Source organism: Aquarana catesbeiana, linkage group LG12, assembly GCF_042186555.1.
Source record: "Aquarana catesbeiana isolate 2022-GZ linkage group LG12, ASM4218655v1, whole genome shotgun sequence".
In the NCBI taxonomy this organism is placed as follows: domain Eukaryota; kingdom Metazoa; phylum Chordata; class Amphibia; order Anura; family Ranidae; genus Aquarana; species Aquarana catesbeiana.
This window is the reverse complement of record NC_133335.1, coordinates 50676744-50701881: the sequence shown is the minus strand read 5'-3', so window position 1 is coordinate 50701881 and position 25138 is coordinate 50676744. Positions and strand designations below refer to the sequence as shown.

General features: G+C 43.8%; 1 protein-coding gene across 1 annotated transcript in view; it reads right to left on the bottom strand.

Annotated features, from left to right (window-relative positions):
• ATXN7L3 (ataxin 7 like 3) overlaps window positions 1–21857 on the bottom strand; it is a gene marked incomplete in the record, with an annotated part of 66927 nt that extends 45070 nt beyond the window's left edge. Inside the window, 5 exon segments of the mRNA XM_073606398.1 lie at window positions 19718–19728; window positions 20401–20643; window positions 21444–21512; window positions 21602–21649; window positions 21741–21857. Coding sequence (XP_073462499.1) covers window positions 19718–19728; window positions 20401–20643; window positions 21444–21512; window positions 21602–21649; window positions 21741–21857 — 488 coding nt within the window.
• Window positions 21858–25138: the final 3281 nt, after the last annotated feature.

Below are 25138 nucleotides of genomic sequence, written 5' to 3'. Positions count from 1 at the left end.
TCGTCCTGTTCGCTTTGCAGAGAAACAACCCCAAAGCATGATGTTTTCACCCCCATGCTTCACAGTAGGTATGGTGTTTGGTTGAAACTCAGCATTCTCTCTCCTCCAAACACGACGAGTTGTGTTTCTATCAAACAGTTCTACTTTGGTTTCATCTGACCATATGACATTCTCCCAATCCTCTTCTGGATCATCCAAATGCTCTCTAGCAAATCTCAGACAGGCCCGGACATGTACTGGCTTAAGCAGGGGGACACGTCTGGCACTGCAGGATCTGAGTCCCTGGTGGCGTAGTGTGTTACTGATGGTAGCCTTTGTTACGTTGGTCCCAGCTTTCTGCAGGTCATTCGCTAGGTCCCCCCGTGTGGTTCTTGGATTTTTGCTCACTGTTCTTGTGATCATTTTGACCCCACGGGGTGAGATTTTGCGTAGAGCCCCAGATCGAAGGAGATTATCAGTGGTTTTGTATGTCTTCCATTTTCTAATTATTGCTCCCACAGTTGATTTCTGCACACCAAGCTGCTTGCCCATTGCAGATTCAGTCTTCCAAGCCTGGTGCAGGTCTACAATTTTGTTTCTGGTGTCCTTCGACAGCTCTTTGGTCTTCACCATAGTGGAGTTTGGAGTGTGACTGTTTGAGGTTGTGGACACGTGTCTTTTATACTGATAACAAGTTTAAATGGGTGCCATTAATACAGGTAATGAGTGGAGGACAGAGGAGCCTCTTAACCGCTTGCCGACCGCCTCACGCAGATATACTGCGGCAGAAGGGCTTGTACAGCCAGAATCACGTGCCTGTACGTTCCCCTTTAAGAGGCAGCCAGCGGGCGTGCACCGCCGGAGGCGCGCGCGCGGCAAGCTCCGTGAGTCGGGTCGCGGGTCCCGCGAACTCGAACGCCACAGGGATACCCGCGATTGCCTCACGGGGAGGAAGAATGGGAGATGCTAATGTAAACAAGCATCTCCCCGTTCTGCCTATAGTGACAGTGTCACTCATCTCTGCTCCCTGTCATTGGAGCAGAGATCAGTGACGTGTCACACACAGCCATGCCCCCCACAGTTAGAAACACGCCCCTAGGACACACTTAACCCCTACACTGCCACCTAGTGGTTAACCCCTTCATTGCCAGTGTTATTTACACAGGAATCAGTGCATTTGTAGAGCACTGATTGCTGTATAAATGACAATGGTCCCAAAAATGTGTCAAAAATGTCCGATGTGTCCGCCATAATGTCGCAGTCACAATAAAAATCGCTGATCGCCGTATTTAAAAAAAAAATTATTAATAAAAATGCCATAAAACTATCCCCTATTTTGTAAACGCTATAACTTTTGCGCAAACCGATCAATAATCACTTATTGCGATTTTTTTTTTACCAAAAATATGTAGAAGAATACGTATTGGCCTAAACTGAGGAAAAAAAATGTTTTTTTTATATATTTTTGGGGGATATTTATTATAGCAAAAAGTAAAAAATAATGCGTTGGTACCACATTGGCTTTTCTCCAATCAGCTGATATCATTCCTGTCAATATGCTCTGCAGTTCCTATCTAAGCTCTTCATTTCCTCCTTCTTCTTATCTGGTGCAGTCCACATAATTATAGAGTCACACGTGTGCATATGCACAGTGGTAAATGACACTTCCCTCCTTCCCTCCCACCCTCTCCATGTTCTCCTATTGCCAAACACTATGGAGCTGGGATATAGTATGCTGATTGATTACATTCATTAAGAAGCTCACAAAAACTCTAATGCCTCATACATACAATCGGACTTTCCGACAACAAAACCGTGGAATTTTGTTTGAAGGTTGGCTCCAACTTGTCTTGCATACATACGGTAACACAAATGTTGGTCAACAATTACGAACGTGGGAACGTAGTGACGTACAAGACGTACGACAAGCCGATAAAAAGGAAGTTCAATAATTCATAGTCATGTGATATCTCCATTACGAATGCTAGTTTTACAAGACCGAGCGCTTCCGGCTCGTACTTTATTCCGAGCATGCGTGGAATTTTGTGCGACGGACTTGTGTACACACGATTGGAAAGTCCAACAACAAAATTTGTTGGCGGAAAATTCGAGAGCCTGCCAGCCAACATTTGTTGGCGGAAAGTCCGACAACAAATGTTCGATGGAGCATACACACGGTCGGACTTTCCGCCAACAAGCTCACATCCAACATTTCCCGTCGGAAAATCCGATTGTGTGTACGCGGCATTAGTTTTAATATAAATCAGTATTAAATATATCAAATGTAATTGCTAATAAAGTAAAGTAAAAAAGTGCCTTAATGCAAATATCATCTGAACAAAATGAAAGCAAGCGTTAGTCATCTCTGACTCTGCCCACACCATATTAATGCACAAAAAATACACATTTGATGTTCAATAAGGATTTATTGGGATCTATAAAACAATTATTTGATATTTATAATCAAATTTGAATTGCTCTTCTGAAACTTTTTCTTTTTCAGTCATGGTCTTTCGACAACACCAATCAGGGCTGGCCAGACACAGATTAAATATATATCAGCAGAGTAATAGAAGCCCCTCCCAAAGATATTTCCCTGAGAATGCCGCAGGAATAAGATACTTAGAGCAGCCCTCAAATTTTCCACTCGCCTACTCACATTTTGCGAGTGGTATTTGAGGACTGGCGAGGAAGGGCTGCCTGGAAGTGGGGCGGCGAGCACCGCTGGTAGTCGGGTTGTACGGGACTCCTTCTCCCAGCGCTCGCAGAGAGGAAGTGAGAGGAGAGCAGGCGGCCGGATCGTCAGAGCGCGGGGAACCTCACTAGTGGCTTTCATTTCAATAGCAGTGTGTTTCCACCGCTCTGCATCACATACAGCTCCACCTCCTGATCCCGGGACTTTGATAGACAGATCACCCATCCAATCCTAGGACAAGTGACGTGTATCAAAGTTCCCCCGGCCAGGGGGCAGGGCTGTATGTGACGCCAAGCAGTAGAAACACACTGCTATTGAAATGAAAGCTGTTCCAGTGATATCCCTCGACACTCTGATCATTCAGCTGGAAATCCTCTTCCTCTCCTGTTCCCCTGCATGGTGGACAAAGGGAGGCTGCATGGTGGACACAGGCAGGCTGCATGATGGAAACAGGCAGGCTGCATGGTGGACACAGGCAGGCTGCATGGTGGACACAGATAGGCTGCATGGTGGACACAGATAGGCTGCATGGTGGACACAGATAGGCTGCATGGTGGACACAGGTAGGCTGCAGGCTGCGTGGTGGACACAGGTAGGCTGCATGGTGGACACAGGAAGGCTGTATGGTGGACACAGACAGGCTGCATGGTGGACACGGGTAGGCTGCAACTGACACCAATGATGGGGCAGGCTGTAGGAGTAGGCTGCATTGATGGACACAGGTGAAGCAGCATTTATGGCAACAGGTAGGCTGCACTGATGGACACAGGTAGGCTGCATTGATGGACACAGGTGAGGCTGCATTGATGAGTACAGGTGAGGCTGCACTGATGGGCATGGATAAAGTTGTTGTTAATATTTATTTTTATAACTTAATACTGCATAAAACATTTAAGTGTAATTTCATGAGATAATTTATGAGGGCGTGTTTAGGGGTGGAATTAGGGGCGAGGCAGGGTAGGGGTTGGGTGGGGCAACTGGTGGTGAGTAACCCTTGAGGCCTGGCTAGTAGCTCAGGACTTGAAATTTTGAGCTACAACTTAGAGGATTAAAAAAAGCAAATACAGTAGTACGATATATATCATTTATTTCAGTGGTCTCAACTGTGGCCTGGGGGGCCAGATGTGGTCCTTTGCTTGCCTTTATCTGTCCTTTGGGGTACTATTTCACCAACTGACACCAATGATGGGGCATCATTTCTCCTACTGACACCATCAATAGGGCACTATTCTTCCTTTGATACCAACAATGGGGCTTTATTTCTACCAATTAAACCAATGATGGAGCACTGATGTTGGGGCATATTCTACTCCCACTGGCCACATTCTGCTCCCCCACCCTAAAGCCTGAAGGAAAGTAAACTGGCTCTTTGCTTAGAAAGTTTGGAGACCCCTGGTCTATGTGAATGAATTATGGCAATTACCACAGTATCACTTTAGCGCCCATCTCTTTCCTTGCTCCTTTTTACCTCCAAACTTCTAGGACACCTAGTCTTCAACCATCCGAGCTACCACCTCAATGTCAACAACCTTCTCAACCCCTTATAATCTGTGTTTCATTTGGACATGAGTTGGACAATGTGTTGGACAATGGCTATTCCCTCTTCAGTCTATGGTGAATGCAGCTGCTAGACTCATCCACCTTACCAACGTGAACACTTATACCCTGTACACACGGGCGGATTTTCAGACGGAAAATGTGTGATAGGACCTTGTCGTCGGAAAATCCGACCCTGTGTGGGCTCCATCACACATTTTCCATCGGAATTTCCGACACACAAAGTTTGAGAGCAAGCTATAAAATTTTCCGTCGGAAATTCTGATCGTGTGTACACAAATCCGACGCACAAAGTGCCACGCATGCTCAGAATAAATTAAGAGACTAAAGCTATTGGCTACTGCCCCGTTTATAGACCTGACGTACGTGTTTTACATCACCACGTTCAGAACGATCGGATTTTCCGACAACTTTGTCCAAACGTGTGTATGCAAGACAAGTTTGAGCCAACATCCGTCGGAAAAAATCCATGGATTTTGTTGTCGGAATGTCCAATCAATGTCCGACCGTGTGTACAGGGCATTACACTGTTTAGTGTCCACCACCCCTGTCTGCCAGTCTCTCGGATGGCTGCTGCTAGCCCAGTGTTTCTCAACCCATGGTATAAGTACCCCTGGAGGTACAGGCACCAAGGGGTACGCTGCCCAGAGCCGAGTGAGACTCCTCACTCTCACTCCTGCTGCGGCTACCTCCTTTCACTGTACACACAAGCCCACAGCCCGGAGAGTGACACCCTGAGCAAGCAACTCTCCAGACAGCTCAGTGGCATCGCTTGGGGGGCGGGGGGTTGCGGGGGGGGGGTGGCCTGCACCTGGATGACACCCAGGTGACACCATTCTAAGGGTGGCAGAGGGTCCTGGAGGCAGGGCTCTTCAGCGGGAATGTGCCAGCGCCACGCTTGCCTTGGGACTCCTCACTCTTACTCCTGCTGCCTCATTTCACTATACACAAGACCGCAGGGCCGCCCGGAGAGTGACAGATTGAGCAAACAACTCTCCGGGCGGCTGCACACTGAATCCTCCTCTGCCCACCGCCCAGGTGCATGAGGGGGAGGGGGGATTTGAACTGATGGAGGGGGGATTTCCTGAGGAGGGTCTGCACTGATGAAGAGGGGGGATTTCCTGAGGGGGGTGTGCACTGAAGGAGGGAGGGTTATCCTGAGTGAGGGGGGTCTGCACTGATGGAGGTTGATTATCCTGAGGGGGGTCTGCACTGATGGAGGGGGGGTTATCCTGAGGGAGGGGGGCCTGCATGATGGAGGGGGGTTATCCTGAGGGAGGGGGGCCTGCACTGATGGGGGGGGTATCCTGAGGGAGGGGGGCCTGCACTGATGGAGGGGGGTTATCCTGAGCAAAGGGGGGTCTGCACTGATGGAGGGGGGGTATCCTGAGGGGGGTCTGCACTTATTCAGGAGGGTTATCCGGAGGAAAGGAGGGTCTGCACTGATGGAGTGGCGGGTTTATCCTGAGGGGGATCTGCACTGATGGAGTGGGGTTATACTGAGGGAGGGGGGTTTTCACTGATGGAGGGGGGGTTTATCCTGAGGGGGGTCTGCACTGATGGAGGGGGGTTATCCTGAGGGAGGGGGGGTCTGCACTGATGGAGTGGGGGGTTTATCCTCAGGGAGGGGGGTCTGCACTGATGGAGGGGGGGTTATCCTGAGGGGGGTCTGCACTGATGAAGGGGGGTTATCCTGAGGGAGGGGGGGTCTGCACGGATGGAGGGGGGTTATCCTGAGGGAGGGGGGGTCTGCACGGATGGAGGGGGGTTATCCTGAGGGAGGGGGGGTCTGCACTGATGGAGGGGGGTTTACCCTGAGGGGGGTCTGCACTGATTAAGGGGGTTATCCTGAGGGAGAGGGGTCTGCACTGATAGAGGGGGGTTATCCTGAGGAAGGTGGGGTCTGCACTGATGGAGGGAGGGGGTATCCTGAGGGTATCTCCCATTGTGTCACGGAGATTGGGTCTGAAATGCCCGGGCGGCCGCCTCCTAGACCTGCTCTTGTGATAGATGGAACACTGATCCAATGCCGGGAAATTGAATCAGTGTGAGGTGTATCTCTGGAGCCGCTATTTTTTAATGCCAGGGTATTAGGACATTCACATTGTATGACGTTCATGTGTACAGTTTTTGTTTTGTTTTCCATATGATACACATTGTGCATTTTTGTCATTTGTAGATTTTATATGTTTTTTATTCTATATTATTAAAGATTATATTTTATTCATCATTGAGTGGGTGGTCTGTTAAAGTCCCATTTGAGGGGGTTACCTTCTTTGTTCCTAGTCTTAGGACTAAAATGGCATTTTAGTTTTAGTCCCATTTCAGTCTTTTGCAATTGTTTTAGTTTAAGTCATATTTAGTCGACTAAATCTCCAGTACTAAAACTCATTTTAGTCGTCTGAAATCGAATGGGTGTAATTAAATTGTAATGCATTAGTTAACATTTCTCTACAATTTCCAAACTCATTATATACTGCTGGAGTGAAAAATCTCATATGTTATTATTTAAGGTATGAACATGCACTAAAGGCCAGTGTTAATTTTGAAGTCAAATTTCAATTTAGTTTTAGTCTAATGCCCCGTACACACGGTCCGATTTTCCAACGGTAGTCGGAAATTCCGACCGTGTGTAGGCTCCATCACACATTTTCCATCGGATTTTCCGACACACAAAGTTTGAGAGCAGGATATAAAATTTTCCGACAACAAAGTCCGTTGTCGGAAATTCCGATCGTGTGTACACAAATCCGACGGACAAAGTGCCACGCATGCTCAGAATAAATAAAGAGATGAAAGCTATTGGCCACTTCCCCGTTTATAGTCCCGACGTAGGTGTTTTACGTCACCGCGTTCGGAATGATCGGATTTTCCGACAACTTTGTGTGACCGTGTGTATGCAAGACAAGTTTGAGCCAACATCCGTCGGAAAAAATCCTAGGATTTTGTTGTCGGAATGTCCGAACAAAGTCCGACCGTGTGTACGGGGCATTAGTCTTTTGACTAAAATGTCATTTTAATTTTAGTCCCATTTTAGTCTTTTGACTAAAATGCCATTTTAGTCTTATTTTAGTCATCTTAATTGTTTTAGTCATATTTTAGTCGACTAAAATAGTATTCATTTAGTCGATTAAAATGTTTTTTAGTCATTTTAGTCGATGAAATTAACACTGGACACAGAGTTCTCCTGCCGTGCTGGGGCACAAAGATGGAGGGACTTGTTGCCATGTGTGCTTACAGTCAGGAAGAGCCAGCGAGGACCTGACTGTGAGAACCTGATGAGGAGGATCTGATCGCGAGGACTGAGAAATCTGCGACAACTGTTCACTAAGCGCATGGGACTGGACCTGTTGCCTGCCAGAAGTGTTGAACAGAACTACAAAGATTAATCCTTTGTTGCACACAGTCAATGCAATAGAGACTGCTCTTTACTTAGCAGCCCATCAGCCATTCATTACACACTCTAATGTCTTATTTAAACCTAAGATATCTAGGGTCTCGTGCTCAACTTGCTATTGATGTGTGTGGTGTCTTTATGCAACAGTCAAAAGAACTCTCATGCCGCGCACACACGAGCAGACTTTTCGACCGGACTGGTCTGACAGACCGAGTCTGGCGGACAATTCGACCGTGTGTGGGCTTCATCGGACCTGCAGCGGACTTTTTCGGTCGAAAATCTGACGACTTTTAGATTTGGAACATGTTTCAAATCTTTATGTCGGAACTCCACCGGACCCAGTTCCTATCAAAAAGTTTGCTCGTCTGTATGCTAGTTGACGGACGAAAACCCACGGTAGGGCAGCTATTGGCTACTTGCTATCAACTTCCTTATTTTAGTCCGGTCGTATGTCATCACGTGTGTAGGTGTGATCGTGTGTAGGCAAGTCCGTTCGTTGGGAAAGTCCATTGGAAGTCTGCTGAAAGTCCGTCGGACCAGTCCGGTCGAAAAGTCCGCTTGTGTGTACGCGGCATTAAGGTCTCTCAAATGATGGATATGGATGCCTATTAGAGACAGCTTCACATGCACTACCTTACAGAAGGGCCCTAAGGAAAGCTGTCTAAGGCCGCGTACACACAAGCGGACTTTTCAGCAACAAAAGTCTGACGGCCATTCCGGCGGACCTTCGTCGGACTTTTGACGGACTTCCGACGGACTTTGGAATGAACGGACTTGCACACACACGATCACACCAAAGTCTGACGGATTCGTACGTGATGACGTACGACCGGAGTAAAATAAGGAAGTTGATAGCCAGTAGCCAATAGCTGCCCTAGCGTGGGTTTTCGTTCGTCGGACTAGCATACAGACGAGTGGATTTTTCGGCCGGACTCGAGTCCATCGGAAAGATTTGAAGCATGTTTCAAAAGTCCGTCAGATTTTCGACTGGAAAAGTCCGCTGAAGGTCCGATGAAGCCCACACACGATCGGATTGTCCGCCGGACTCGGTCCGTCAGACCAGTCCGATAGAAAAGTCCGCTCGTGTGTACACGGCATAATACTGACAATCAGGTTCCAGGTATTTTATGGTCACTTGCAGGTGTATCACTTTTAGGGCTGTATGGTTAGTGTGCACACAAGGAACTTTATTTTTTTGGGGTTAGTTAATGATGTTACTTTTAACCCTGTTTGCATCAGTTAGGATTCGGTTTAGCAGTAGTACAGTTCAGTTGGTTGCCATCTTACGGGTCCATGATTATCTAGTGCAGCCTCTTTAAACCTGTTCAATTGCCCGTGTATTGATTCATACATTGTTCATCTGCCATGCCATAATACATACATTCAACCTAACATCCAGTTGCTGGTGGCCTATTTTCTGTGCAATATTATAGAGTGGTAGCATAGAAGAAGAACAGAGAACCCATCATATCCAGCGTCTCCTGTGGGCCAGGGGTTTCCATAAATCCTGTATAATAATAATAATGATAATATGCCAATGCATGTGCACTAATGTAGCACAACAGTGTGAATGGGTCCTTAATGTTTGCAATTTTAGGCGAAACCTTATCATAGATAATTGATGGAAGCCTAATGTGTCTCATATTTCTAACTCACCATTAAATTAGCATGAATGCTTGCACTGCACATGTGCCCATGTCAATATAGTGAAACGGAACAGGCTGCTTTAAGACACAGAAGGGCCTCTCAATTTTTCATGCTTTTTGATCCATGTACATAGCCATCTGTTCTCCAGGAGTGATCACCATAGTCCTGCAAATGCAGTGACATTCTTTGTTGTCATGCAGGCGATTGATGATTGAGTCATGATGGAACAGCTTGCAAAGCTTTTTAGTCTTATTTTAACCTTTACACTGGCTCCATGGCTGTTTTTGTAGAATTTTTTTCTTATAAACACAATTTCTTTTTTAATTTCAAAATATTTTTTCTCTCTGAAACATTATGTTCCTTCTTATGAAGAACGTCTTTGGATGCTCTTTCATGTACGTATAGTTGTCTAGGGGGCTTTGTTGCCATAGATTGGATTTGCTGTTTAACCACTTGCCTACTAGGAACTTAAACCCCCTTCCTGCTCAGGCCAATTTTCAGCTTTCAGTGCTCTTGCACTTTGAATGACAATTGCACGGTCATGCAACACTGTACCCAAATCATTTTTTTCCCACACAAATAGAGCTTTTTTTTTGGTCATATTTAATCACTACTGGGGTTTTTATTTTTTGCTAAACAAACAAAAAAAGACCAAAAATTTTGAAAAAAACAAACAAACCGTCTTCATAGTTTGTTATAAACATGACTGGTGGGCACTGATAGGTGGCACCGATGGGCACTGGTAGGTGACACTGATAGGCAGCACTGATGATGAGGTACTGATTGGCGGCATTGACAGGTGGCACTGGTGGCTTCTGAGGGGCACACAGGCAGCTCATGCACAGGAGGACATACATGGACGCCCTCCTGCCAATTTAGGCCCGCACTGTAGCCGTCTTTCAGCTATAGCGTGGGCAGGAAGGGGTTAAATCATTTTTTCAGTACCATAGTAAGAGACATGTCATGTGGAATTTATTACATAAAGTACTTTGTCATGGCTAGAGACTGTTTTGGACCCATTTATTTGTTTGATCTGTACATGTTACAAATTTATATAACCGTAGAAACTCTGCACCACTAGTGAAACACCAATTGGCTAACGGTATTTGGACACTCTTCTAAATTTTTGAGTTAAAGTGGGACTTTCGTGAAAAAAATTAAGTCCTGCTGGATCACTTTCAGCTGGCCCCTTTTGCAGGTATAGCTATGTAAAACATTAATTAAAAATAAGTGCCTATGCTGTATAAAATCCAGTAATAGGCTGTCTCAGCCTGCTCTACACATGCTCAGTTGCTCTCCATTTTTAGGCACTGCTGAGTTTGTAAAGGCCGATCTGCCGACACCCTTAATTAAACCCTCCTATCCTTTACAGCCAAGGAAGCTGCTTCCGTTTGATCTGCAATTGCCATGGTGCTGCACATGTGAACAGTTATGACACCAGCCATTTGATGATTTAACAGTTTGGTTGAGGACACAAACAAATGTGACAGTTAGCATTCCCAGCCTACCAGGAATGTAATTTTTTTGAAACCGTTAAATTGATGGCTTTCATTATGCTTTATGATTTACTGCTGCTCAGGGGCTATAGGCTTCAGCAAAATGGCAAGAAGCAGGAGCAATGCTGGAGGCAATTTACAGCAAACACTATTTTTGGTAGTATAATTATAAATGTGGAATGTATGTTCCTTGCTAAAGAACTATGTTGTTTATCAAGTTGTTATGGGTAAAAATCCGCTTTAACATAGAACTGAAGGTAAAGCTGTTTTTTTTTATTTTGAATAGAATAAGGGAGGGTTATCAGCCTATAATCTGTGTCTAATTGGGGAGATTTCCCCTCACTTCCTGTAGCCTTAACAGGAAGTAAGAAGAAATCCCTCTAAAGTGAGGGAGTCTCTAGTAGTCACCAGAACTATTGCGCTCACTGGAAAATTTCCGGTCTGTCCCTGTTCTGGGGACAACCCAAGATTTTAGATTTTTTTTTTCACTATCAATGATAACTGTCACCAGGACAAACAGAGAGGGTGAATCTCCCTAATGGGGACATGGACAGCATTAAAAACCTGCCAGGTGTTCTAACCCATCTCAACTCATTCTAGGACAAAAAAAAAAGTTTTGCCTTGAATTACACTTTAAGGTGTTTCCAGTACTGTCAAGGCTAAGATATTTTAAACTATTGTACGCTTTCAGCCTTGTGGTAACAATTTGGTCTTTTTCTTTTCCACCATGACTGTACCCCTGTGCCCAAAGCCAGCTCCATAAAGACAAAGACTAAACACCTTTGGGTTTTAAGGAAATGTCTATTATGGGCCAGGTCTTCTCATACACCAGTATCTATATATATATATATATATATATATATATATATATATATACTGTAGCAGAGCATGATCCCCTCCCTATGGAGACTGAGCTGCAGGGCAGTATTCCAACATGATAACAACCCCAAACACACCTCCAAGACGACCACTGTCTTGCTAAAGAAGCTGAGGGTAAAGGTGATAGACTGGCCAAGCATGTCTCCAGACCTAAACCCTATTGAGCATCTGTGGGGCATCCCCGAACAAAAGGTGGAGGAGTGCAAAATCTCTAACATCCACCAGCTCCATGATTTCATCATGGAGGATTGGAAGAGGATTCCGGTGGCAACCTGTGAAGCTCTGGTTGACTCCATGCCCAAGAGGGCAGTGCTGGAAAATAATGGTGGCCACACAAAATATTAACACTATGGGCCCAATTTGGGCATTTTCACTTAGGGGTGTACTCACTTTTGTTGCCAGCAGTTCAGACATTAATGGCTGTGTGTTGAGTTATTATGAGGGGACAGCAAATTTACACTGTTATACAAGCTGTACACTCACTACTTTACATTGTAGCAAAGTGTCATTTCTTCAGTGTTGTCACATGAAAACATATAATAAAATATTTACAAAAATGTGAGGGGTGTACTCACTTTCGTGAGATACTGTATATTACTGTGCAAAAGTTTTAGGCAATGTGAAGAATGCTTTCAACAATACTGTATATATTTTTATCAATTTACAAAATGCAACGTGAGTGAACAGAAGTAAAATCTAAATCAAATCAATATTTGACGTGACTACCCTTTAGCTTCAAACCAGCATCAATTCTTACACTTGCAAAGTCAAATTCAGGGATTTTGTAGGTTTAGAGTCAAGTGTATGATTATTCAATTACAGTATACCAAGCAGGTTCTAATTAGCATTAATTTCATATGTAGGTTGAAAGACAGTCATTAATTGAAACAGAAACTGCTGTGTAGGAGGCTTAAAAGTGGGTGAGTAACAGCCAAACTCTGCTACTAAGGTGAGGTTGTAGAAGACAGTTTTATGTCACAGGTCATACACCATGGAAAGACTGAGCATAGCAACAAGACACAAGGTAGTTATACTGCATCAGCAAGGTCTCTCCCAGGCAAAGATTTCAAAGCAGACTGGGGTTTCAAGATGTGCTGTTCCAGCTCTTTGGAAGAAGCACCAAGAAATGGGCAACGTTGAGGATTGTAGATGCAATGGTTGGCCAAAAAAACTTAATGCAGCAGATAAAAGACACATTATCCTTACTTCCCTTCAACATCGGAAGATGTCCAGCAGTGACATCCGCACAGAACTGGCAGAAACCAGTGGGACCCAGGTACACCCATCTACTGTCAGGAGAAGTCTGACCAGAAGTGGTCTTCATGAAAGAGTTGCGGCCAAAAAGCCATACCCCCTTGTGGAAACAAGGCTAAATGATTCAACTATGCACAAAAACATAGAAGCTGGGTTGCAGAAAAAAGGACAGCAGGTTCTCTGGACTGATGAGTCAATATCTGGCTGCAGCAGGAGGCAGTATGTTCACTGAAGGGCTGGAGAGAGGTACAATAATGAGTGTCTGCAGGCAACAGCAAAGCATGGTGGAGGTGCCTTACAAGTTTGGGGCTGCATTTTTGCAAATGGAGTTGGAGATTTGGTCAGGATCAATGGTGTCCTCAATACTGAGAAATACAGGCAGATCCATCATGCTATAACAACAGGCAATCGTGTGATTGGTCCCAAATTTATTCTGCAGCAGGACAATGAGCCCAAACATACAGCCAAAGTCATTAAGAACTATCTTTAGCTTAAAAAAGAACAAAGGGGTCCTGGAAGTGATGGTTTGGTCCCCACAGAGCACTGATCTCAACATTATGGAGTCTGTCTGGGATTACCTTAAGAGATAGAAGGATTTGAGGCAGCCGACATCCGCAAAAATCTGTGGTTAGCTCTCCAAGATGTTTGGAACAACCTACCTGCAGAGTTCCTTCAAAAACTGTGTGCAAGTGTACCTAGAAGAATTGATGATGTTTTGAAGGCAAAGGGTGCCCCCCCCCCCCCCCCCCAATATTGATTTTGATTTCTCTTCTGTTCATTTACTTTCCATTTTGTTACAAATAAACTATTAACAATTCTATTTCTTAAATCATTCTTAATTTTACAGCATTTTATCACACCTGCCTAAAACTTTTGTACAGTAGTGTGTATATAGAAATGAATGTATAGCCTGTATATTGTATATACCGTATGTGTTGATGCCTAGCTGGGAGATTCACTCCCTCTATTTGTCCTGGTAACCAATGTAACCATGACTGAAAGTGAGGGAAAAACTTATATTCTGAGTTTTAATCAGAGCTGGAAAAGAGACAAAATATTCCAATGTGGACATTTGTTCCCTCACTCTGGAGAGATTCCCTCTCATCTTCTGTATCTATAAGGCAGGAAGTGAAGGGAAAATCTCTTGAACTGGACACAGGAATAAGTGTCCCCATGTCAGGAGCATCTAGTGCTCCTGCTCCTGATTCCAGCATCCGGGTTTTGGCTATGGCCCTCCAGTTGTCGTCTGTCCACCTGCAAGGTGATTAATGTTGTCAGTCTCGGGGTGCAAACCAAACCTGTTATAAGCCAGCCAAACCCTCACTCGCATGCTTGTGATATGTGTGTTATTCCTGATCAAGCCCCATGTCTGTCTGACCTGGTCTGCTAGATTGGATTTCCCTGTGTATGACCTTGGACTGGATTTTGGACTATTCCCTGAACTCAGCCTGCCTTTTACATGGACTGTCATGGACGCATTTTGCAGAAACGCTCTACAGTCCTTTAACACGGTTTCCTATGCCTCTAGCGCACACCTGTGCATTTTGAGCCGGTGCTTTTTTTGGAAAGGGTCCAGGCCTTTTTTCCCGCAGCAGATTGCGTTTTGCGTGTAAAAGACTTTAATGGCATTTTTGATGTGTTTTGAGGTTTTCTTTTTTTTCAGGCTAATAGGAAAGTATGACAGTTCTATTCATGGAGTGCGACTTTGATGCAACTTACATGCGACTTTACACTCTCTGGTTCACAAATCGCATCAAAGCCGCATCAACGTTTCAGCAAAGTAGTGCAGGAACCTTTATGTATCCAAAGTCACATGTTAGGGTTAGGGTTCGTGGTAATCATAAGGGTTAGTGGTAAATGTTAGGGTTAAGGTTAGCGGTAATCGTTAGGGTTAGCGGTAATCAGTAGGGTTAAGGTTAGCGGTAATTGTTGAGGCTAGCGGTAATGGTTAGGGTTAAGGTTAGCGGTAATTGTTAGGGTTAGCAGTAATCATTAGTGTTAGGGTTTGCCGTAATCGTTAGAGTTAGCGGTAATCAATAGGGTTAGCGGTAATCAGTAGGGTTAAGGTTAGCGGTAATTGTTAGGGTTAGCAGTAATCATTAGGTGTAGTGGTAATGGTTAGAGTTAGCGGTAATTGTTAGGGTTATCAGTAATCATTAGGGTTAGGGTTAACGGTAATCAGTAGGGTTAAAACACAGAAAAAGATATCCCCCTTGGACTGGAACTTTAATAGACCACCAACTCTTGGAATAAAATTTGTAAATTTTATTAATATACTTAAAAACAGACGTGAGGGTGTCTATGACATACAGACAAGAACGTGCCTTCCATACAAAATAGATATACAATAAAAAAAGGAATTTTACAGATGTAATATAAATGTACTCTCCTGGGGTTGATGTACCCCTATACCCAATGCGTTTCCGGTATTCTGATACCTTCATCAGAGTCTTGGGAGCTGCAAACATTTACAAATGTATGGATTCAGGTGGAATGACCCTGTGTTCAGGCAGCACCTATGACCCCCAAAGTTCAATCATGTATTTTTCCTTGATATCAGACCCAGAGCCTAAATGGATTATGTGCTCATTGGATTGCCATAGTCCGAGTTTATTGAATGAGCCAGAGTACAATAAGTCTTCATTGGGGGCTATCTTATGCCGGCTATATGCCGGATGGATAAATATCCAGAGGAGGCTCACAGTGGCCGACTCCTAGGATAGACCCTTGGTGTGTCCGGATCCAATGGGGGTGCCCTCGGCTCGTGAGCACCACGAGCCAAGGGTACCCCCAATTGGATCTTTTTCTGTGTTTCAATACGTTAGGGATGGGACCACCACACTCCATACCTGTCATGATGGAAGCCTCCTTTTTTCTTAATCAGTAGGGTTAAGGTTATCAGTAATTGTTAGGGTCAGCGATAATCTTTAAGGTTAGGGTTAGCGTTAATCAGTAGGGTTAAAGTTAGCGGTAAATGTTAGGGTTAGCAGTAATCGTTAGGGTTAGCGAAAATCATTAAGGCTAGGGTTAGCGGTAATGATTAGGGTTAGTGGTAATTGTTAGGGTTAGTAGTAATCGTTAGGGTTAGCGGTAATCATTAGGGCTAGGGTTAGCGGTAATGGTTAGGATTAGTGGTAATTGTAAGGGTTAGCAGTAATCATTAGGGTTAGCGCTAATTGTTAGGGTTAGCAGTAATTATTAGGGTTAGGGTTAGTGGTTAGGTTTAGGGTTAGCGGTAATTGTTAGGGTTAGCAGTAATCATTAGAGATAGGGTTAGTGGTAATGGTTAGGGTTTTCGGTAATTGTTAGGGTTAGCAGTAATCATTAGGGTTAGGGTTAGCGCTAATTGTTAGGGTTAGCAGTCATCATTAGGGTTAGGGTTAGTGCTAATTGTTAGGGTTAACAGTAATCATTAGGGTTGGGGTTAGCGCTAATTGTTAGGGTTAGCAGTAATCATTAGGGTTAGGGTTAGCGCTAATTGTTAGGGTTAGCAGTCATCATTAGGGTTAGGGTTAGTGCTAATTGTTAGGGTTAACAGTAATCATTAGGGTTGGGGTTAGCGCTAATTGTTAGGGTTAGCAGTAATCATTAGGGTTAGGGTTAAGCTTAGTGGTAATTGTTAAGGTTAGAACACAAACCCTAACAATTACCGCTAACCCCAATTCTAACCCTAGCTCTTAACCTTATCCCTAACATGCAACTTTGGACATTTAAAGGTTCCTGCACTATTTTGATGTGCCTGTGATGGTGCCCTTGATGCAACTTGAGTGCCAGAGACTGTAAAGGCGCATCAAAGTCGCACTCCATGAACAGGACTGTCATTCTTTCCTATTAGGAAAAAAATGCAAAGGGCATCACAAACACACTGCAAAACATGCTGGGCAAACACATCAATCGCAACACACATAGGGGTGAACCTAGCCCTAGGCTGGGTTCACTCCGCAGCACAGAGCAGCTCACAGCAGGAGTCCGGTGCATCTCCATTCACTATTTTAGGTCCGATTTCAGCCTGAATTTTGGGCTGAATTCGGACCTGTAACAGACCAAAAGATGCACAGGACTTCTGTGCAATTTGCACCGGAGCCGCAGCAGAGATGTGTTAACCAGTTCCATAGAGAGCCGGTCACAATCTCCTGCTATGTGAATTGGATGCAGGGAAACCACACTGGTGTGAATCCAGACTTAAAGTAATATTAAACCTTCAGCGTTTTTTAACTTTAGATTTCTGTCTATTCAGTCCTGAGATGTACACAGCCCCATCACATAGCACAGCTTCGTGGATTACAGGTAGAGGATATTGTAGTGTTGTCTCACCACCCCCAGGTTGCTATTCTGAGTCATCTCTCTGCTCACTGCTATCAGCATGCTCCTTGTTGGCACATTTGCATGCTGAACATCTGAATGGCTCCCAGTGCTCCTCCCTCTCCCAGTATGAGAGTTGCTATAAAACAAGCAAGAGGCTGATACCAAGTTCGAATTCATTTTTCAAAAATTCCTCCCTTGTCATCTTCTCTCAGGCTACTTCTAGGTGCTGGGTTATACACCTCTTGGTTGGACAAATTACACTTTTTCGGGACCAGTGACATTACACTGATCAATATAAAAATTACACTGGCAGGGAAGGGGTTAACACTAGGGGGCGATCAAGGGGTTAACTGTGTTCCCTATGTGTGTTCTAACAGTAGGGGGGATGGGCTGCCTGGGACATGACAAAGATCACTGTTCCCAATGACTGGGAACAGTAGAGCTCTGTCATGTCATCTGTCAGAATGGGGATCCACCTTGTTTACAAAGACAGAAAATATGTCATATGGCTGGAGATCCTCAAAGTATATGGCACCTCATCCCTAATTTAATGTTAGCAAAATAAAAAAGGATAGAGAACAAGGATTATAGCGGTGCCTAAATAAAGTATATAATGTACTAATGAATAAAAATATAAAGAGTTTTATTATTACAAAAATCAAAACATAAAATACATACACAGGTGTGTGAACAGACATATAACAGTTGGTACATACAAAAGTGGCCACATAAGTTAAAGGGCCACAAAATTAGAACAGGCGATTAGTCCCTACATGTTTCGCCAAGACATTGGCTTCTTCAGGGCAATGACATTGAAAACCTGTATATGTATGTGGACTCTCTAATTCCCCAAACTCCGGTGCGGCGCAGGGCCACCTGAGGACTGTGAGCAACCAGTTGCCACACCAATTGAGGCTGCAGAGGGCTAATAGAGACAACATAAAAATTAAACTGAGAATAGAAACAAGGGCGCCAGAAAGTCTCCTATCAGATGATAACCACAGCAAATGATAGATTAATCGCGATAGGGTATATATAAACACAAAGAGTAAATGTATGCAACAAATTCCTACATCAGGGTAAAGTGATCACCCATGCTGGAGCAGAAACAAGCTAGAGGCATCTGCAAAAACGGCTACAACCAGTCACCGAGGTGAATAGAAACACCATGAAGCAACCGTAAACTCATGAGGCGCCCCTGGAGTCCAGCAAGACTTCAGTGGTTATCACTGATAGGAGACTTTCTGGCGCCCCGTTTCTATTTTGAATTTAATTTTTATGTTGTCTCTATTAGCCCTCTGCAGCCTCAATTGGTGCGGCAACTGGTTGCTGACAGTCCTCGGATGGCCCTGGCGCCGTGCCGGCGTTTGAGGAATTAGAGAGTCCACATACATATACAGGTTTTCAATGTCATTCCCCTGAAGAAGCCAATGTCTTGGCGAAACATGTAGGGACTAATCGCCTGTTCTAATTTTGTGACCTTTTAACTTCTGTGGCCACTTTTGTATGTACCAACTGTTATATGTCTGTTCACACACCTGTGTATGTATTTTATGTTTTGATTTTTGTAATAATAAAACTCTTTATATTTTTACTCATTAGTACATTATATACTTTATTTAGGCACCACTATAATCCTTGTTCTCTATCCCTTTTTATTTTGCTTGTTTACAAAGGCAGATCCCCATTCTGCCTCTGTACTATGCGATCGCGGGTTGCCGGCGGACACCGAGTCCGCCCGACCCACAGGCACGCTCCCGCAGTGTGCAGCACCTGTCAGTGTGCGCGCCGCCCGCAACTGCAGGAGCTGACATACGACGGCAATTCGCCCAGGGGAGCCAACCTGCCACTGTACAACTACGGCGGCTGGTCTTAAAGTGGTTAAAGGAAAAAACAAACTAACATACTAAAACAAGTGCCTTAAATACAACTTTGAAACATGTAAAAAAAAAACACACAAAAAAAAAAAAAAACACACGAAAAAAAAAACCCCTCTCCTTCTTAACAACTGGGCCAACTGAGAATAACCGGTGCAAATACAAAAGCGGACTGTTTCCCCAAGCAACCACAATTTAGAAACATGGAGGTTAGTTGCTATGGGCAACAGATGTTTTTCTTGGCCAATGTTTTTGGAGGTATAAAAAAAAAAATAAAAATGCATGGGGTGGTAAGAAAGAATGAAACGAAAGAGAAGAGAAACCTCATGAAAGAAAAGCTACCCATAACCACCAATCAGTATCTCTCTTAGCACCACAGGTTAGAAAATAAAAGACCAGCTGCCTAGTTTCTATGGAAACTTGTTCTTCTTTCAGACACTTTAAGGCCCATCATTTACAGGGATTTTAAGAAGGGCACAAAAATAACGTCATGGAAGGAAAACTGAAAAGCACATCAACTTCCTTCTACGGTAGAAAAGTAGGAGAGGCTCAAGGTTCACGGTGCGACAAATGCTTCCCTGATGGCCAATTTGAACAAACCTCCCCAAAGTACTTCTGGAGGCTCTCTCACCCTTGGGCGATCTAGAAAAGGGGATGAACAAAGAGTTTGACTGCCTTATATCTTTGGTCACGTCTAGATACTGCAAAAAACACTTTTTTACGTCTAATGTATGGAAAGCGTCCTCTCCTTGGTTAGCTGGAGTTGCACAAAAGGTAGGTAACACTATTTCTTGAGTGCAATGAAGAGATTTTTGGGAGAAAACCCAGGTCTGTTCTGAGGACTACCTGAGGACTACTGGGACCAAAAACATAACTAAAAAAGGTTCAGCAACTGACAGGGCCCGAATTTTACTTATTCTTTGGGCTGAAGTAATCGCTACTAAAAAAATTGTTTTAAAAGTAAAAACTTAAATGAGGCTTCTTCTAAGGGCTCAAACTGACCTTTTGTGAGACCCTGTAACAAAAAAGATAAATCCAATTTGGGAAAAACTTTAAGGGATGCAGGCCTGTTCCTGGCCAGTGCCCTAAAAAATCTAAAAATCAGGGGTTCCCGAAATAATATTTTCTCCAGGAAAACTGACAAAGCTGCCATTTGAGTCTTGATGTTACTTATTGCTAAGCCCTTCTCCATTCCCTGATGGAGGAACTCTAAATCCAAGACAATCTTCTTCATCTGATGCCCTTTGGGTGAACACCAGGAATTGTAGCATTTTCACACCTTCGGGTATATTGCCCTGGTCACACTCTTCCTACTTGAAAGGTGGCTAGGAGTTTGTCAGAAACCTCCTTTGCTTTCAAGGGATCTTCTTCAGAAACCAGGCTGTTAATTTTAGACACTCTGTCTCTGGATAATTCAGGGGCCGTTGGACTAGCAGATCCCTCCTGTCTGGCAGCCTCCAGGGTTGCTCCGGATGAAGATGAGGAACTGGAATCAGATTCATTGTCATCATCATCCTCCTCTTCATCATCGTCATACTCCTCCTCTTCATCTTGATTCTGTTTGTAAGAAACACAGTGGTCAGTACTACAGACCTTTAGAAAAAACAGTTTGACCCCATCAGCTCACCTCCTGCCCATCCTCGCTGTCTTCACTACTAGACTCAGAGGAGTCCTTATCCTCATCATCATCATTGTCGCCATCATTATTATCATTATCATTATCATCCTAAAATGAAGGTGGTAAGTTAGTTATACCAAACAATCCCCAGACAAAGGCTCTTAATCAAATCCATGGCCTGCTAAGGTAAAGGTGCTCAACCAGTTGTGACAAACCCCCGGCTGCTAGTGAGACTTTGCCCTACTATGTAACAATCTACTGTATGTACCTAAGTAATAAAACTCTGGGACTCCCAAATTAGGTGACTCACATGGTGTGCAGAGCAGGACAGATATCCTTTCCTTCACCCCCATAAAGATATGTTTGGCTGGTGGGAGTGAAGAATATAACTGGTACTTTGGAGTATGAAGGAACACATGCCATGTGATTGGGCTAGGCCAATCAAAAGTGCTGTCACAGGGCAAGAGTCCAGAGTTTTGTGTAAACTGCAACTTGAATAACTCATCGCTTACACAAGGTTGCTTCTTCTCTTTCCAGCATCTGAACATGACAGCAAGGGAGGAAAGAGAAGTTGGGAAAGTGCTGCTGGGCATAGGTGAATGTGATGATTTGCCATGATTTGCCATGTTTGTTTACTTTACTGGCGGCAACCAGAAATTGTGCTCCCAGAAATGGAGGGGATTATGTCTTTGGGACATGTCTTTGGGACAGGAAATGCATATATATATAAATCACTTACAGATTTGTTCTGAGACGTTACCTTGGATTTGGGGTTAGGTCCCTTCAGCTTCGTAGTACTCTTGAGCTTCTGTAAAGACAGCATAAATATGGGAGATAAGCATGAACTATCTTCCCCACTATGCCAAAAATGATTTCTTGCCAAGTTGGCATACTCACACTAGAAATCTTCTCTTTGTAGGGGGTACTTTCTTGAGATGACAGACTCTGCAAGGAAAGTAGAAAGGTCATATTAAGGTTGGAGGACAAGTAAGAAGAAGCACAGCTGGCCTGCAAGAAGCCAAATAAGAAGGCTTACCTTCATCCAGTTTTCAAGCTGCATGAAAAAGATTCTCTGTTGATCTTCTGCCTGCTTGTGATAATATTCTTTCTGGCTCGGGGAAAGCCGTTGCCAGCAACTTTCAATTTCCACCATCCGCTCCTTCAAAGGAAGGTGATTTAACTCTCCATTTGACAACAACTCCTGGCAGAGCTTTGCAGAGACACAGGATTCATGCCTTCCCTCCTGTCAAAATGGCAATCTGCCTTGTTTACATAGGCAGACTGCCCTTCTGCCTCTCTACTAGATCAACAGTGGGTGCCAGCGGACATTGAGTCCACGATACCCGCCACTGGGCCTCTGCTGTGTGTTATCACATATATATTTATGCGATCCAGCACACAGGTAGCAGTAAAACCGCTATGGGGCGGACCTGAAGTGGTTAATATGAATGGAAATAGAAGAATCATGTAAAATAACATCCTCCATAAAAATTACCAACTCACCTTTTTTATTACCCGGCACTAGTTTCAATATCCTGAGTGCTGCAAAAAAAAAGATAAGATAAATGCAGTGTGCCAGAAGATCTTATCTATTGTATAAGTATAACCCGTCGTGTTACCACAGAGAACAGACACACATGTATGTCAAACAGTTTTGTTCCGTTCTCTCTTTATTGTGGAAGCTGCCTTGTATATATGTAGAGCTATAGAGGAAGTTTATTTTTACTTACCTTAGCTTCCCTAAAAGGAAATATTCAAGTGTGTGTGTGTATATACACACACACACACACTCTTCTATAGAGATGGGCCGAAAACCCCCCGGGTCAATTCCCGTCAGAACTCTTTAACATCGCAAAAGTTCGGACCCGAACCACGAACCCCATTTAAGTCTATGGGATCCGAACTTGAAAAATCGAAATGTCCCCATTTTAAAGGCTTATATTCAAGTTATTGGCCATAAAAAGGGTATGGAGGTCTGGTCTGGGTACTGCCCTCGGTGACATGTACCAATGCAAAAAAATTTTTAAAAAATATAATTTTTAAAGGAGCAATGTTTTTAATGATGCTTAAAGTGAAACAATAAAAAATGAAAAGTTCTTTTAAACATAGTGCCCTTAGTCTGCCTGTAAAGTGCCGCATCTGTATCATGTATAGAACCTGCTGCAGCAAAACTGACATGTATAAAGAAAGAAAAATACATTTAAATTGATTTTCCCTGCAAGCTTTATTTAATAAACAATGGCTTGGGGAGCCAGTCTGTATGATGAGGCCACATTTTAGTGCACTCGGAACAAGATTAGAGATTTTTTGGATAAGTTCTGGTGTCTCTTTGGCAGACTTTGGATGGAAATAACAAAATTTTGCACCACAGTGAGGAAGCCTCATGTAAAGAAGCCACATTATAGTACACTGAGGCCAAGAGTAACATTTTTATTTTAGATAAAGTCTGGTGTCTCTTTGGCAGACTTTGGATTGAAGTAACAGGCACAGAAAAATTGAGCTTTGGGTGTTGGTGGTGCCTTCACAGTGTAACCCTATAGAGCAGTGGTTCTCAACTCTTGTCCTCAGGACCCTCTAACAGGCCTGGTTTGCAAGATAACTGAAATATATCACAGGTGATATATAATTTGCTGCTCATTGATTACAGTAGTCTAGTCTGCATCTCCCCAAGGTAATACTTAAAATCTGGTCTGTTAGTGGGTCCTGAAGACTGTAGTTGAGAACCACTGCTATAGAGGTACATTTGATGAAAGCAAAAATTGGCCTTGCTGTAAAAAACTGCGGCTGTGGGAACATAACTGCCAATTTGTTGTTTATCAGCATTCTCCCCTCTCTGTAGGCTCATGTTGCTCCCTTCCTATACCTCAGAACTAACATCAGAATCAAGTAATGTCTGTGCATCCTCAAGAAGCAAGTGGCTGACGCTGTGTTCAAATAACTAAGCTGATTCCTCCATGCATGATGCTGGGGCTAGAATAGCTGTGGACAAGGAGGCACACAAGCCACTCTGGCAGCTGTGGTGGACTGTGCACTAGTGTCAGCTTGGTTCATAGAGGATGAGGATAGTTTAGTAAGCCAGTCCACCACCTCCTTTGCATGCTGTGGCTGGATAGCACAGGCAACATCACTAAACAGAGACAAATGTGCCCTGCCTGAGGACCACATCCAGCTTTGCCTGTGGATACAGATGCTGCTGGCCCCCTCATAGTGGCATAAGAACGTCTGCGTCTCCTTGTTGGCCTCCCAGACATGATGGGGGGGCTTATTACCCAAATTTAATAGGAACTGGGAAATGTGTGATTGGATGCACTTTATTCAAAAAAGATGTAGAAATTGCGCCAACTCCTAAAGGGAGATGAAGCAGCCGACACAGCAATTTGACCGTTGCAAGTGTGAAATAAAAATAAAGAGTGTGGCGCTAATGAGTAGTGAGACACCTGTTACTAATCAAGTAACAATGCTCTCTATGGAGGAGTGATAAAACTTACAGTGTAAACTTGTGAAGTGAAAGGTAATTATTTAGTGAAACATCCAAAAGAAATATAATAACGGTGAATACTTAGATATGGAGGAAAGTAGAATACTCAGTGACAACCTATAAGTTAATTAAGAAACAATCATGCATATAAAACCATATTCCAAAAAAACAAAAACAAAACAGGCAAATATTGATGCAAGGTATCTCAATATACTGAGTATGCTGTTCAACAAAAATAATGTTCATTAGGATAGAGATCAAGAGAAAGGACATCCAAATCTCTAAGGGGGATAAACATATATGGAAACTACAAGTCTCTTAATGGGTGGATGGGGTACTCCTATTTAGTCCCACAACCGACTGGGCGCAAGCCGTCTTCCTATAAGGTGTTTATAGGTTGTTCAGGAAGGGTCCTTAGAAACAAGCTGAATCCTGACTCATGTGGGTGGTTTCAACCCGGTGAAAGAAAAAGCAAAAGGATGCCCTTACCAGATCAGGTGGACTCACAGGCTGTGGCGGTGAGTCAAACGAGCTTGTACCGTCAAGCGGTATGGGGTGAAGATCTGTAAGAAGACTCGTGAAACATCTTGTCAGCAGTCCTCAAATGATGTACCGAATTGGGATCCGGGGTCCCCAGGATGCGATTTCGGTCGCCAGGTGACTGTTTCCTCAAAGGTCCATCATATGTGCAAATAGGCAAAGAAAAGAAAAAAACTTCCACATAGTGTAAATCCTTGATTGGTAGAAAGCGTAAAAGCACTTTATTTAAGGAGTATGCTCCAAAAGAATTTTTACAAGTAGGGGCAGTAAAAACTCGGCTCAAAGTAAAATTGATATCAAAAGATGACATAAAAAAATATAAAAACAGCGCAGTGGGTAGTGGTGGGGTATAGTCATAGAAATCCGACGCGTTTTGCCTCCAAAGGCTTCTGCTGGGGTATGGGGTATGCATACCC